Here is a 16,119-nt window from a genome sequence, read left to right as displayed (position 1 = left end):
TAAATAAAATCTTATTAACTGTATATGTAAATTATAATTTTCTGGTAACCACATAAAAAAAGAGGTAAAATTAATTTATATTTTATTTAACCCAAAATATTCAAGGTATTATTATTTCAACATGTAATCAGTATTATAACATTTTTAATAAGCTATTTCACATTCTTTTTTTTCATACTAAGTCTTTGAAATCCTGCATGTATTTTTTCCTACAACACATCTCAATATAGACTAGCCACATTTCTAGTGCTCAATGAATGGCTACATCTCATACAGCTACCATATTGGATAATACAGACAGATGGGGAGTTAGAGAACAGGTAGTGTTAATCCATCTAATTACTTTTTGGTGGGAAACCAAGATCCAAGAAATTCAGAGCCTTACCTATGGCAAAGTCAGGATGAATACTTGGATTCTGGCACAGTGTTTTTTTCCCCACAGTTCACACTTTTAAGGGGAATGCATATTCACCTCCAGAAAGGAGTGCCATCTCCCTTCCTGTCTTCTTCCCACACGCCGCTGTCTAGCCTTGTTCTGAGACACACATAACTGTTTACACACTTTTCCATTCAGCCACTCAACCAGGAGCTTCTCCTGCAGAGCTCCCAAGTAGGTACTCCACTGGTGTTCGAGGCAACTTGCTCTAAAATGAGGATATTTTATTTTACTCTTTGTTGTCAACAAGCTCTCTGACAACTAACTCACTAACTCTTTCCTGCTTTTGTGACCTGCTATCCTGCCTGTTTAAATCAGAGCGTTCACTGAGCACATATCTGAAAAGGCTAGAACCGAGCCATATTTTTTGTAGGGTTTTATTTATTATTATAATTATTGAACCTCATCTATTTGTTTCATGTTTCATGTCATGCATTTGAGTCACTAGGTCTCCACAAGGAATGCAATAAACTCTTAACTCTCGAGGAAGGAAAAAACTAAAAGCAAGACTGAATTTGGCAAACCTCTCCTCTTGCCTCTCAAGTCCCGCAGCCTCAGGCTCTAACTGATTGAATGACCTCATCTGATTTTTACAGCCTAATAATGAAAAGCCAAGAGATAAGATTACTAACTCAATCCTCGAAATCATTGCCTCTCTTCTCTGAGAAAGCCTCACAGAGGTGATGAGTCTACACCCAGTCCTGCACAACTGCAAGCGGGACCCTGACACGGACGGTGCTTGCCGCGCACCCACCTTTGGGGGCCCTGTGTCACTACTGGGTAGTAACTCTGTTTTCTGACTTCTGTTTTAAAAGGTTCTGGGTCCATTGTCAATCTATACAGAAGAACAGAGACTGTCATTAGATTGAATTAGTGTTAACCAACTACTGTGATAGCTCAAAAAATCATTTTGTGAAACAGAAAAAGTCCTCCCTCTTTTTCCCTTGTTCTATTATTACTTCAATTACATGAATTCCTGTCAGGCCTGTCAAAATTCTACTGTAATTACAGACAATTATAAAAGTATGATTCCAGTTGACAACTATTTTGTAGCACTGGTACATGTATAAATACTTGTGACCAGTGAAGCAGAAAGACTCCAGGGTTTGGATTTTTAAAATATGGAGCCGTCTGACTGCTGGTTCCGAAGCTGGAATTTGTGGTAGTGACTCCCTGGGGTTGGCCTCGAGTAAGGTGTGCACTCACCAAAAGAATCAAGATTTGCTTGCTTTTGACCTGGAATTTGTAGAGAGAGGTGATACCCTCTGGCTACTATGATGAAATCCAGTCAAGCCTTCTCCACAGGGCTGGATGCTTCGCTCCCATCCCTTTCCCCACGGAGCCTCAAGGAGTGAGGAAGTGACTGCCTCAGAAGTGCAGGGACCGAAAGGAAGGCGGTGTTTACTATAGAATTGTCCTAGCCTCTCTCCTGTTGTGTATCCAGGCATCTCTCTCTCCCTGACACAGTTCCAATTTTTATTGTATTTTATCCTGAGTATCCTTGATCATTTCCTATTCTTAATTTTAAGGCACACAGCAGACTGTTTTCTATTTCTCACTTCAAAACCACGCAAAGTTAAATTGCTTTTGAGTCAGATCATGGACTTATTTCTCCCAAGACTGGTGCCCTCAATATAAACAGAGCTTTTTACCCTTTCTCTGTCATACAGGATTAAACCACCACCATAACAGACTTAAAACAATTAATTTAGGAATTCTCTCTTCTCATCCCTGACCCCACTCTCCTATAATCCCAGGAAGAAGGTACAATTTCTCACCAAGTGGTATGCCAGAAAAAAGAAAAAGGAGAAAAAGAAACAGCAGTGGACAGCCTATAAAATGGATCCGTGGTTCCCAACGGATCTGACGATCTTTCGTTGTTAGCATTCTGTTTCTTCCTTAGTCTACTGCTGTTGAGAGGATTCCCAAATTTCGTAAAGAGATTTCTGCATCATTCAAGGCATAAACAAGTGGAGGGGAGGGGTTGTGTTGGAAAGATGTCCAAACAGGAGGCACAAGCCCCATCATGTCAACTGCCTGCAGTGTAACTGTGGGCAAATCAATTACATTCTATGAAGGTGAGGTTCTTCATAAAGTACAGTGTTATTCTCGGCCCTCCTGACCTTCCTACAAGCTGGGACTAAAGGGGGATCTATAAATCTGCTCTGTAACTTGCAAGTAATAATGACAGCAAACCGTATCTTCATTATTATTTTTAAATACCTCCTACGTGCTAGGTGCCATTTGAATTTGCAGGTAAACGAACTTAATCCTCACACTGAAGTTACTAGGGAGATCCTGTTACTTATCCTTACTTCACACGAGGAAATGGCAGCAAACCGGTTAAAGAACTTGACCAAGATGGGAGAGGTAATAACTGGGAGAGCTCTGATCCAAACCCAGGCCGTCAAGCTCCGTGCTTTACTGCCTCACGATACAAATCTAAACTTAAAATTATGGAATCTCCGAACACAGTTGGGAAGACTTGACAACAGGCAGTACAAAGCTCCCTTTTTTATAGGGAAGTCTTTCTTGAACAGTGAGAAGAGCTGATAGGGCCTGAAGAAAATCGATCCAGCAGCTGAGTCCAGCAAGAGATGATGGTCCTTTCTACATGTGGACAGAACAGTCCTAAAAACCAACAAGGTCCTTTGATGTAAAATTACCCTTTCAGGCTTCACAAAAAAGAGGACATTAGTATCGTGGGTAGCCTGGCAAAGACCCTGAAATATGACTAACTGACATACACATAGATCTATTTATGCCGCATTTAGATACACATTTTTTGAAATCGTCCACGTGACCATAATTTTACAATTAAGCCAATGGATAAACCCAACGCCAGTGTAGACTACAACTGGGGTAGGACTAATATACATGGTGCAATTTCTCTTTCCTCTCACCTCTAGGTAGCATCACTTCAGCTCATAGACACAGACTGCTGATTTTGGTTAACCAAGGAGGGGGGCCAGAAAGTTGAGATCACCCACCCATACCTGCTACCTGGAGAGAACCTAGTGGCTTCTTTCTCCTTCTCTTTCCATTTCTTTCCCTTGTTGGAACTCCTTCGCAAAGGTGCCCTATAAGGACAGTACATAGTCAGAAAGGAGAAACACATTTCCTCTTTTAGCTTTTTGTTTGTTTGCTTGATTTTTACATCACGAAATGCTTACCCCAGATCCACAAACTTGCGCTTAATTTTTCCTCCTTGCACCACCAATGAACTGGATGCCCTTAGTGATTTGGGACCTTTGGCACCATCTAGGATGTACACACAGGTGAAAAAGACCAATTTATTATTCTTTCTGAGGCCATTAGTCAAAAGTCAGTGCATTTCTGAATCTAAGGACTTTGCCCCAATTCCAAACTGTAAAAGAAAACAATATATGCCTTTTTTTTTTTTTAAAGATTTTTATTTATCTATTGGACAAAGATCACAAGTAGGCAGAGAGGCAGGCAGAGAGAGGAGGAAGCAGGCTCCCTGCTGAGCAGAGAGCCTGATGACGGGCTCAATCCCAGGACCCTGGGATCATGGGACCTTATCCCAAAGGATCCGGTGGGACCTGAGCCAAAGGCAGAGACTTTACCCATATATTGGGGCGCCACCCAGGCGCCCCAATATATGCCTTTCTTAAGCTACAGGAAACACAGCTATGCTGAGGAACGTTCAGTTGAGCCAGGAAAGGTCCTGCTGGACAGAGGCCCAATACTCATCAAAAAGAGTTTTATCTTCAAATATACTGGAATGAGCAAAATAAGCAAGAATAAACACAATCAAATAATTCTTTACATTCAAGGCAGGGACCGACGTGACTTTCCTTTTGTTCCTTCTCTGGCTCCAACTCTTTGCTTCAAATACCAGACTCTGTCCTCCACACCTGTCCTGCCTTTGGGTTTTGGTGCCTTCTGACAGGAACCCAGCCCACTTCTTACTTAACTCCCAAGTCCAATACAGAAAGAGACCCCTCAGAGTCTGGAAGATTTAGGGGAGGAAGCAAGAGTCAAAGCTTTCTCTTCTGGTCTCTCCCTTAGCTAATGGCCTGTGGCCAGCCCTGGGACAGGTAGAGCATGGGGAGACTTCTTAAGCTGGGGCTCAGCTATAAAACATTTATATCTTTGAAAGGCTTCTCTCAGAGGTTGGGTTGGACTACAACTTGGCTGGCCTCCTGTCATGTGGAAGGTGCCAAAATTTCCTCGGTGTTTGGAGCTGAATGATCTTTGCCTCTTTGAGTTATGCTGGCTCTCAAGGGCAGCAGCTGCTGGGGGATGGGAACACTCCACATGATGCCAAAAAAGCAATCAGAGGAGAGGCTTTGAGAATGGAGTTCAATGTCAAATGTAGGAGCTGGATTCCACAGGTGGCACTTATTCCTCCTTGGACCCAGGAGATAATTCCTACAGCTCTACCTGGAACTATTTAGCAAAGGATGTTGTTCAGCATATGCAGTGATCTGAGATGATTAACAAAGGATGTGTTAAATTTAGTGCATATTTGTGTGTGAAACTACTCCTTCCTAACTGTCTGTTGGTGTCTGTCTCTATCTTTGTAAAATTATAAAAATATTCCAGCAACTTTCTGGCATGGAATGTAGACAGAACAGTGTTCCTACAGAAGTGTTTAATTAACCTTGCTAATTGATTTTGCTCCTAATTGTATTTCAGGATAAATTTCTAAATACACACACATAACATGAATTATGCACGCTGTTCTTATTCAGCAGTTTATGTTCAAAGCTCTGAAGAAGCAGCACGGGAGGTTTACAAACTAAGGATTTTTAGCAATGAGCCCTTCATACTTTCAGTTAACTTGGATTACAACAATCAATCCCTTGGAATGTACATAATGGAACAGCAGCGTCAGAAATATGTCCACGTCAAAATCCACTTCTAGCCTCAGATATTAATTACAGATATTTGCATCATTACGCTGGGTGTCTGAATTAAATGGCCACAGATGTGAGGCGTACACATAAAGAAAATTCACAGACAGGCTCAAATGCCTTCTGAGGTGATTTTGCTAATGGACATTTAAAAAAAAAAAAAAAAAGGCAGGATTTCAATTTCCTTCACAGAAGCTGAAGGGGAAAAAAAAGTGCTGGATTCCTCCAGAGCAATCCCAAAGCAACTCCTAATGGCTAGGACTGTGCGAAGTTTAAAAGTAGACTGCCTAATTATTTTCTGAATTGGAGGTAGCAGGGCGATGTTTTAACGAGTGGTAAGAGGACCAGATGAGACAATGGACATGGAAACGCTCTGTAACCTCTTAGTGTTGCAGTTATTTGGACATCTTGGGACTAAAAGCCTTATTCTGCCCATTACAGAGCCCGCTGCTAGGCAACCTCACATCATTATCTCCCACATTTGCCAAAGTGTGTTCCAAGGAACACTTAAATGAATGCTTTCAAAAGGCTGAAGAGGCAAGATTAAGGAATAAAGCACTTCTCTATTTTAAATCAATCAAATCTACCCACAGTGCAAATTAGAATGTCCAGTCTGCACAAAAACCGACACTGGATTGGTATGATTTCAGGAAAAGAAAAAAAAAAGAGTGACTTGTTTTTGTTTATTTATTTAGCTTTATGCAAAATTTCCATTAGGCTTTCTGAAATTTCTCCAACACTACCCTCAAGAGCAATCAGAAGTCTGAACCCCCAGTTCGGGCGCTGCGGCTCCAGGCTCTGGCAATCTGGCCTTCAGTTTCAAAGCAGTAAACGGTCTCCCCATGGCTACGTGTGATGGCCTTTTCTTGTACTGAACTATCCTTCCTCTCCTGGGCCCCAGACTCTTGACCTCTTCCTCTCCTCTAGGGACTCCCAAATCTGCCCCTAGCCCAGCCTGTCTCCTGAGCTCTCAACCTTCTTCATTAAAAACATGAGTTAAGGGGCGCCTGGGTGGCTCAGTTGGTTAAGCCTCTGCCTTTGGCTCAGGTCACAATCCCAGGGTCCCGGTTGGGCTCTGCTCAGTGCAGGGCCTGCTTCTCCCTTTCCCTCAGCTGTTCCCCGCCTGCTTGTGCTCGCTCTCTCTCTCCATCAAATAAATAAATAAAATCTTTTTAAAAAAAAAAAAAGCAAAAAATGCCTTTAAAAAATTTGTCTTTGCCCTTTATCTCTGACTTCCCAGTGTCTACTAATGACAGGGCCACATTTCCTGAGGTCAGAGGCCCTGTCGTCAAGTTCAGAGTTCCTCACCTCCTTCCCCTGCGTCTAGGCAGCTTACATTACACAGGCTCTTGCATCGCTCTCTCCCTCAATGTCTACTGCTCCTCCTTCCAGGTCATCCCTCCCCCTGTCTCCTGATTCACCTTCCCCACACCTCATGTTTTTTTTTTTTCCTTTTTATTCCTCTGTTCAAACATCTGTGTTTGCCTAGTAATTTGGGGAGGTATTCAAGGCACTTAAATTCTAGAGCTAATGACTTCACCTTCCTATTCAGTTTTAATTGCAACAATTTAACCTGCATAAAACAACTGCTTCACTTCAGGCAGGCTGGGCAGCCCCATTCCTTTCAACCCATCTCATGTGTGCCTGTCTCTGCTTCCTTGGCCATCCTTCTCCCCCCAAGTCCTTCAATGGTCCCTCAAATTGTCAAGTCTTAATTTACCAATCACAGCTGGATGTAACCCACCCCTCCTCTGAGCAATGAAAAAATTTACTATTTTGAATGTATAAAGACCTAATGCAATATGTTAATAACAAAAAAAAAATCCTGTAAAGATTTTGCAAAGCCAGTTCTATTTGCCAGGACATTAATTCAGCGAATACTTTTGAAGGCATGTTTTGTGTCAGGCAATGTGCTAATAGCCACATATATACTTAGAATCTCTAGAAATCATAAGTAGAAAGCTTATAGTACTTAATTTACTCCTCTTAACCTTGTCTGGACAGAGGTCCACTGCTATATAAGTCTAGAAACCAAAATGTTATTATTAGGTTACTCAAAGAATAAGCATGAAAAAAATATTGTCATGCTTTCTACGGTCACTTAACTTGTCTTACAAACCTCTGGAAATAATCTTACACTTCCTCTTGCTTTAACTGAAATGGGGTTAGATGTTTATCATTTACCCAGCTACCATGGGGCTCTTTCTATCCCACTTCCACTGAGGTTCCTCAAATATGACAACAAAATAATGATTTGTGAATGTGGTATTAACACAATTTTGAAAACAGCCAACTTCAATTAGTTGTTCAGTAATACCAGCACATTGTTAGCCTTGAAACTGCAGGCAAGTACAGCCATAAATTAATTATTACCTTGTAGTAACTTAACCAACCAAAAATAATGGCATATTATTTTTTAAAAATCAGAAACTAAGACATGTTCAGAGTTTACCCAGCAATGATGAGTAGAAGGAAATGAATGCCTAGACCAGGGGCCAGCAAGTTTTTCTGTAAAGCCAGATAACAAATATTTGAGATTTGAGGCTATACAGTTGGTCCTATCTCCGCAGCTCTGCTTATTGTGGCATGAGTGTAGACAGGTTATAGATAAATGAGTGTGGCTGTGTTCCAATAAGACTTTACTTATAATAACACATGGCATCCAGATTTGGTTTGATGACCTGCATTGGCTATCTGGAGAGACCTCCTGCATTGGTTACCAAAGAAAATTATGAAGCACCAATTACATGCCATACTCTTTGCTAGGGACCAAGAATATGAAGATGAAAAGATGAATGAGAAGCAGCAGTGTGAAAATTTCTGTGGGATCAGAGAGAAGAGAATAGTTCACTCTGCCTGGGAATGGGGAGAGTGTACTGACAGTCCACTAAAGGAGATGAGATTTAACCTGGGTTTGAAGAAGAACAGAATTTCCCTGGAGTGAAGTGTTAGGCAAGAATGTAAACATGAAGTCTTGCTGACCTAGTTCACTCTAGCTCCTCTAAAGATGAGCCAATGAGTCCTAAGAACCTCACATGTGAATAAACACACCAACATACGGAGGGAAATAAGGTTAACCATACCTGACCTCTGCTGAGTCCAGCTCTGAATAGATTAATCTCACACAGCCAGGGACTCAAGAATTTTATAGGATTTTATTCCTCAAATTGGATTTTGAGGACAGAGAAGGTAGATCTGACTCTGTTAATCCGTACTGTATCATCTCCTGCAATGTCATAACATTTTAACAATACTGGGGTCTGCATCTTGGGAAGTAGGGAGGGAGAGTCCTGGAGGAACACAAAAGTGCCCAAATAGCAGGGGTGCTGCCATGCAACGGGCCATTCATCCGTCAGCCCAGCTGAACGAGCATATTCCATACACACATCCAGGTAATTTTACTCCCGTTTTATGCCGGTTGAGTAGCTTTCTGATTTATGAACCCACCAACCCATGGGAGAGAGAACAGAACATATGAAGGATGCTGGGTATTATGTCAGCTGTACCTCCCAAACTAAATCAGAAAGTAAGCATTTTGGCCTAGAAATCAGTGTTTTCTAAGTTAGAACAGCAAGAATCAGCCACTTTGGACTTGATTAAATCTGAACTGTATTACTGAGTTTCTGGACTTAGAAAACTGAAGGGCCAGACATTTGACTTTTGAGGTACCAATTGGTAATGGGCTGCTGACTGACAGTTAACTAAAGATCTCTTTGATGTTTTTCCAGGTGTTACAGAGCCTGAGACCGGAAGGCAAGAGAGAATACGGCCTTCCCAGTCACTGATGGTGGGGTATCAGAAACAAGATATTACAAAACAAACTGGCAATGACAAAAAGAGAGAGAGAGAGAGAGGAAGGGAGGGAGGGAGAGAGAGAAGAGGCAGACAGACTGACTCTAGTCAGCAAACTCCTTGAGGGTAAAGATGGAATCTTGTCAGTTCCCATACATTTAACCCTTAGCACAACGCCTGACTCAGAGTAACTGTCAATAACTATTTGTTTAATAAATACATAAATGAATGGATTAATGTCAATGAAGAGGGAAGGCAATGAAAACTCTTCAAGGCTGGAAACTTTTTACTGGGAAAGAAAAGAATGTGAGGCACTCTTTTATCTGACCATAGTATGTACCAGTGGCTACTGTATTAGTAGCTGACTATTGATAAAGTTCATATTTTATCAAAGCTCAATGCACTGCTTCTTCCCTGCTCCCCAGAAAGACAATCAGCCCAGGAAGACTGAAGAGGGGGAAAGCCCAAGTACTTAGTTTCTGGAGAAGAAGCTACCCATCTTCTATCTCGGTTCCTGCTTACTTCCACTGAGAGCTTAATTCCAAAAAAGGAAGAGTTGCAAATAAGGGAGGCATTAGGGAAAGGGTGGAATTCTCATATTTGACTCCTACATTGCTGTTCGTAGATGGCGGAGCACAATGCAAATCCACGTACTACTCCCATCGGGGAGGAAACATCTGCTGACTTTAAAGAAGCATTAAAAAAAAATTAGAAGTAAAAGAGAGACCTAATCTAGATAATATTCTGCCACTTAAAAAAATCGGGGGGCCATATCTCATGTGTGAGTGATCCACTCTCCTTGACTATAATGTAACTTCTCTCAAATAGCTAGTTATGCCTGATAAACTCAAACAGCAGACCACAGAGTATTAACCTCTATCTCCAAAATACATGTGTCTGTTGTTTGGTCTTCTTATGGACCAATTAAGGTCTATATGTAGTTTTCCAAAGAGATGATAGAGGGCTTGCCACAAAAAAAGTGCTATTTGAATCCATAGTTTGAGTGAATAAATGAGAGTTTTTGAAGTCTTTAATTCTTTTGAAAGTAGGTTAATATCAACCATGCAAGTCCTCCACCAACTTGAGAACTACCTTTGATGAATTAGCAGGCTCGACATATCTTCTTTTGCTTCTACTAGTATTTTTTTTTTAAGTTTCTAAGTACGTAATTTTTATTCCAAAACTCCTAGAAGAGCTGTGCTTAAGACTAGTCTGTGGAAGGCAATTCCAGCAATGAATAGGCTTGGGAAATGAAACCAAAGGGAAAAGATCAAGAATAAAGCTATGGTGATTCCCAAGAGTTAAAAACAGGTTGAGTCCCCCAAATCAACTGTATCTCTATGTTCACGATGTATTTTTAGAAAGATTATAATTTTTGATCGGGTAGAGACAGATGGGTATGCGCTTTTCAAAAATACAGTCATGTACAGTCACACCTGCAAGGTATGAGTGTATCTCACATCACTGCTGGCACTAGTTGTCAGAATTATTATTATTATTTTTTAAGATTTATTTATTTGACAGAGAGAGAGTACAAACAAGGGGAACAGCAGGCAGAGGGAGAAGCAGGCTCCCCATCACAGGGAGCCTGATGTGGGATTCGATCCCAGGACCCCAAGATCATGAACCGAGTTGAAGGCAGACGCCTCACCAACAGAGCCACCCAGGCGTCCCTAGCTCACGAATTCTTTAAAACTTTGGCAATCCAGTGGTATCTAATTTAAGTGATCACTTCTCTGATCATTAGTGAGGCTGATCATCTTTTCCTATAAGCAATGCAAATTTTCTCTTCGGTGAAACAACAGTTTATTTCTTTTGCCAATTTTTGACTTTTTAAAAATTCCTTGAAGCTACTTGTGTATTAAAGTCCATCAATTAATTTTCTATTTTCTAATTTCTATTTTCTAATTTCTATATGGTTATTATGCTTATTGACTACTGTAACCAAGAGTATTTATTAGATAATTGTAGAGTATGAAAAAAAACAATAAAGACAACACCCATTTCATTTATTCCTCGCAACCCTCACCACAGTTTCTACCTACAAAGTCCCTAGTATGTCCTTCCATATTCCAGTTCCTGGACAGTCCCCACCAAGTAACTGACTTTTGTCATTCCCACTTACAACCTCAGCATTTTGTCTGTATCTCTAAGTAACTCACTTTTTAGCACTATCTAAATAGAACCACAATGATTCTTCTGCAATTTGGTTTATTCTCTCAATGTCTCGTTCCAGAGATTCACGCCTGTTGTCATGTTTCAGTGTGGTTCATTCATTTTCCCTGCTGCACAGATTCATCCTATGAATATACTACAGTTCATTTAACTATTTTACTAGTGATTATTCCAGGAGTCATCAGTTTTTAGGTTTTCCTAGTTGTTTCTTGTTGCTTTTGATCACACAGTAGGGCTGCTATGAATACTCCTGTACATGATTCTCAGTAGACAAGCGTAGGACCTTGTTGGGTCAAGGGCATGCATACTTTCACCCTTACTAGGTCAATGCTAAATTGTTTCCAAAGAGCTTGCCCCAATTCACACTTCCACCTGCACGATGAAAACTCTTCCGTCTTTGGTTGTTTCACATAGTTTCAGCATTTGGTAACATCAGACTTTAATATTTATGGCAATATGGTAGGTACAAAATGGTATCTCATCTGGTTTGTCTCATACTTTGCTGATTACTAATGCAGTTGAACATCTTTCATAAATATTTTGGCCTTTTGGTTTTCATTTTCTACGAAGTGCCTGTTCAGGACATTATATATTATCTCCTGTATCATTTGTCTTTTCCAGGTGATTTATACAAGTTATTTACATAATCTAGACGCTAACTTCCTGTTAGTTACACAAACAGTAAATATCTTCTCCACTTTTGTGGGATTCTTTGTTGTGTGTTTGAGAAACGAAGTTCCTAATTTTAATATCATCTGATGTTATTAATCTTTTCTTTTATTCCTTTGTGTCTTGTTTAAGAAATCCTTGTCTACCCAAAGTCACAAAAATATTCTATACAGTCTTTTAAAAGTTAAATAGTTTGTATTTTCCAGTTAAGTCTTAAATCCAACTTGAATAGGTTGTTTTGCAATGTATGGGGGGTATCTAATGTAATTTTTAAAAATACGGATAACCAGCTGTCCCAAAGCAATTTGTAAAAAACCTCCATTCTTTTTCCACGGATCCACCCACCAGCTGTCATAAAATAAGGTACGTACACACACACACACAAGAGTCTCAGGTATTCCTAGCCATTTTTCCTTTCTTGTAAATTTAGGATCAGCTTATCAAGTTCCACAAAAATATCTGTTGTAGCAAATCTTGAGATCAGTATAGACAAAAATGACATTCCTTTCTACCACTCAGTTTTTTTTAAAAGATAAAAAAAATTTATAGTGAACAAATGTATATCCACTACCTATATTCTACAATTTCCACTTTACTACATTTGCTTTATCATATAGCCGTCCCTCTAGTCATCCATTAATCCATTAATTTTCAAATGCATTTCAAAGTAAGTTGTAGACACTTCACCGTTACATTCATGAAGATATTAATTTCATATATTTATTTTATATCTGGCCACTTAATCTTCTAGATGAATATTCATATAATTCTTAAATAAAGAAACTTTTGTCTTTATATTTCAAATTTATACTTATTATTTGATGTTCTTTTATCTTCCTGCAATTAGAAAAGTCTCAAAAACAGACTTGAAAATCGTGGTGGTAGTTGGCATTCATGTCTTATTCCTAATTCTTGTGCAAATGGTTTAAGATTCACTATTTAGTAGTTGATTGCTGGTAAGTAACCAATCATATTCAGAAAATTTTTTCTAATTCCACTTTTACTTTAACAAGTTTTTACTGAAAATGTCTGAAGAATTATACCAAATGCCTCTCGACTTCCATTAATATTATAACGCTTTACCTTTCCTTTGTTGATATGATGATTTATATTGTTAGATTTTCTAATGTCAAACTATTCTTACATTTTCAGAATCAATACTACTACCTGATTATGGAATATAATTAACTTGCACTCCTGGATTCAACTGATTAGCATCATAGTTGAAATGAAGCTACATGCATAAGATTTCCTTTTTCCACACTGGCTTTACTAGTTTTTAGGACACCAGCTACTTGAATAAATGATAAACACCCTACCTGGGATAACTAGCATAAAATAGAGCCTATCTGTTTTTGTTTTTGTTTCTGTTTTAATAGGTTAGGCAGAATTCAGTTATAAAACCACCTGGCTCTAGTACCTTTCTAAATGGAAGTGCTTATAAAAACCTATTTCGTGGTTCTGTGATTATTGATTTATCCAAGTTTTCCTCTTAGACAATTTGAATAGACTAATTTTGTAGAGAACTCCATTTCTTTTAGGTTTTTAAATCTACTGAGTTCACATACTATCTGTAAAAAAAAAAAAAAATTCTTTTAATCTCCGTATCTCCTTTATTTCCAATGCCACATTTTTTTGTGTGTTTGTTTCTCTATTTTTTTTCTTACTGTGTCCTTCCAAGCAGCTCTTCACTTTTAGCTAGAATAATTTGCACACTGTTACAATATTTTGGGGGTAGATGGGAATTAAGGATGGGTTTTTCAAGATGGGATCGGGAGGGAGACAAACCATAAGAGACTCTTAATCTCACAAAACAAACTGGGGATTGCCGGGATAAGGGGGTTCAGGAGAGGGTGGTGGGGTTATGACAGTGAGGAGGGTATGTGATATGGTGAGTGCTGTGAAGTGTGTAAACCTGACGATTCACAGACCTGTATCCCTGGGACTAATAATACATTATATGTTAATAAAAAAATAAAAATTAAAAAAAGAATGGGTTTTTCATTTCATTAAAAATTAAATTCAGCTTATATCTCTTACCTGCTCCTATTTTCTACTTTTTCCCCTACCTTTTAGTTGTTCTGTTCCTATTAGTTTGAATATTTATTTTATTTATTTTCAGTCTTTATTTTTAATAATAAAGGAATTTAAAGCTACACATTTTTCTCTTGAGCACAATATACTCTGACTACCAATTCGACTTTTGAAAATGTATTCTAAAGAAGTATGAGGCAAATGCTGAGGCTCCTGGGTGGCTTAGTCCTTTGGCTAAGTGTCTGCCTTTGGCTCAGGTCATGATCCCAGAGCCCTGGGATCCAGCCCTTGGGCTCCCTGCTTGGCAGAAAGCCTGCTTCTCATTCTCCCACTCCCCGTGCTTGTGTTCCCTCTGTCACTGTCTCTCTCTCTCTCTGTCAAATAAATAAAAATTTAAAAAATATACAAATGCTTGTTGTAACTTCTTCAAAGTGGTAAGTAAATAAGCAATATACAAAAAGAAATCTAGAATATAGCCTAAATGTCCACCAATATCAGAATAGTTGTCTCAGTTATATTATAAGCTCACTATATAAGAGTCTCGTATCATTTAATTTGGGTATATTGCCTTAGAAGGATGTCCATAAAATATTATTATGTATAAAACAAAACTGCAGAGTCATGTGACTTGTATGATTCATTTTTGTAAAAAAAAAAAAGGACACAAAACAAAACACAAGCATACTAAAAAGTACTTTCGTTTTTACATCTACACACACGCATGCACGTGCGCTCTCGTGCAAATACACGTAATATATACTTACTTGTATTTCAGATGTGACTGATAATATAACCAACTTTACTTGGTTACTATAAGGAGACACATCAGACATGGTAGGAAAAGAATGAACCTAATCTTTATACATCTCTGTATCATTTAACTTATTGAATGAGAATTTATTTCTTCTGTAAATTAAAATGATGGTAGTCTATTGATACGACTATGAAATTTTGGTATTAATTCTAGAAGCTTATTTTAAAATTTAATTCATTAATCTCTCTGTATTATCTTTATCATAGCCTTCCTGTCACAATTTGTGTAATACATCATTACTGTGAAAATTTCTTCCAAATAAAAACCAGTTAATGGTTTAAAACTTATACTGCTTCATCTTCACATATATATATACACACACACACACACACCACGTATGTGTATAAATATGTATATGTGTATATGTAATGTATTTTTATAGATATTATATACATACATATTTTTACATATATATTATATACACTTCTTTTCCCCCAAAGTGAGTATGTAAAGTGTTCATTGAAACTCTGGGCTGCTACTCTACAAAATCTCTAGTAGGCCTCCTAAAGAATTTCCTTCAATAGTAGTAAACTTGTGGACAGCGAAAGAAATAAAAATGCTAACCTGGTAGGAAAAGATAAATAAACAAACAAACAAACAAATAAATAAAATGGGAGAGTCATGGGCTCTTATCCCACAACATAAAAAGAAAGCAATATTAATTATTAGGTGTGAGAAGACAAAGGATTTACGACTATGACCAAAAAAAGCTGTTCTTATATTGTACAAATCAAGGAGTTAGTGAAGATAGACAAAACAAAATCAAAACAACAACAAAAATCAACAGTACCTTTTTCTTGTGGTGTTTTCTTGGTGGTGGCTTGATGGTGGCATGGAGATTCTTCCATATCATGATCAGATTTTGAAGGAGAGGAGAGTGAAGTGTCTCCCCAAATAAGGGAGGAAGGCTCCTTTTCTGGGCTCAGGGATCCCTCTGGAAATTCAGCTATGTGGTCAGATGAGAAGGGCACACTGCCAGCCACTGGAGTGAGGGATGGAGCACCAGAATCTGATTCTGGAGAAGTTCTCAAACCCTTGGGCAGAAGTGATTTGGAAATGTGCGTGTGGTTATAGAAACTGTTTGAAGGCTGTTGGTATAAGAGATTATAAAGGAGGTTATGCTGCTGAGCATCAGCTCCAGCAATACTTACTTTGAAATCAGACCAAACTTTTTTAGTAAAAAATTTTCCCTTGAAAACCAATTTTTTTGTGGGTTTACAGATGAGACTGCATAGTTTATAACAACTCAGCATATTACCATTGTAGCTAAAACAGACACCTAAGACATATAGAAACAATTACTTGTACATTCCTTATTT

The 16,119-nt window shown here is 38.7% G+C and overlaps 1 protein-coding gene across 11 annotated transcripts in view; it reads right to left on the bottom strand.

Moving 5' to 3' along the window:
• Positions 1-16,119, bottom strand: part of PPP1R9A (protein phosphatase 1 regulatory subunit 9A) — a 299,215-nt gene that overhangs the window by 14,657 nt on the left and 268,439 nt on the right. For 6 of the 11 annotated variants that reach the window (XM_044246057.1, XM_044246056.1, XM_044246058.1 and 3 more), the window contains 3 exons: positions 15,591-15,888; positions 3,610-3,697; positions 3,433-3,516 (listed from right to left, as the gene is read on the bottom strand). The exons of 3 other annotated variants lie outside the window; for them this stretch is intronic. In XM_044246057.1, coding sequence (XP_044101992.1) covers positions 3,433-3,516; positions 3,610-3,697; positions 15,591-15,888 — 470 coding nt within the window. The remainder of the gene's footprint in view (positions 1-3,432; positions 3,517-3,609; positions 3,698-15,590; positions 15,889-16,119) is intronic. 2 more of the 11 variants (XM_044246059.1, XM_044246061.1) reach the window with 1 other exon arrangement.

This window comes from Neovison vison, chromosome 4 (genome assembly GCF_020171115.1).
Source record: "Neovison vison isolate M4711 chromosome 4, ASM_NN_V1, whole genome shotgun sequence".
Taxonomy (NCBI): domain Eukaryota; kingdom Metazoa; phylum Chordata; class Mammalia; order Carnivora; family Mustelidae; genus Neogale; species Neogale vison.
This window is presented reverse-complemented; position numbering and strand designations above follow the sequence as displayed.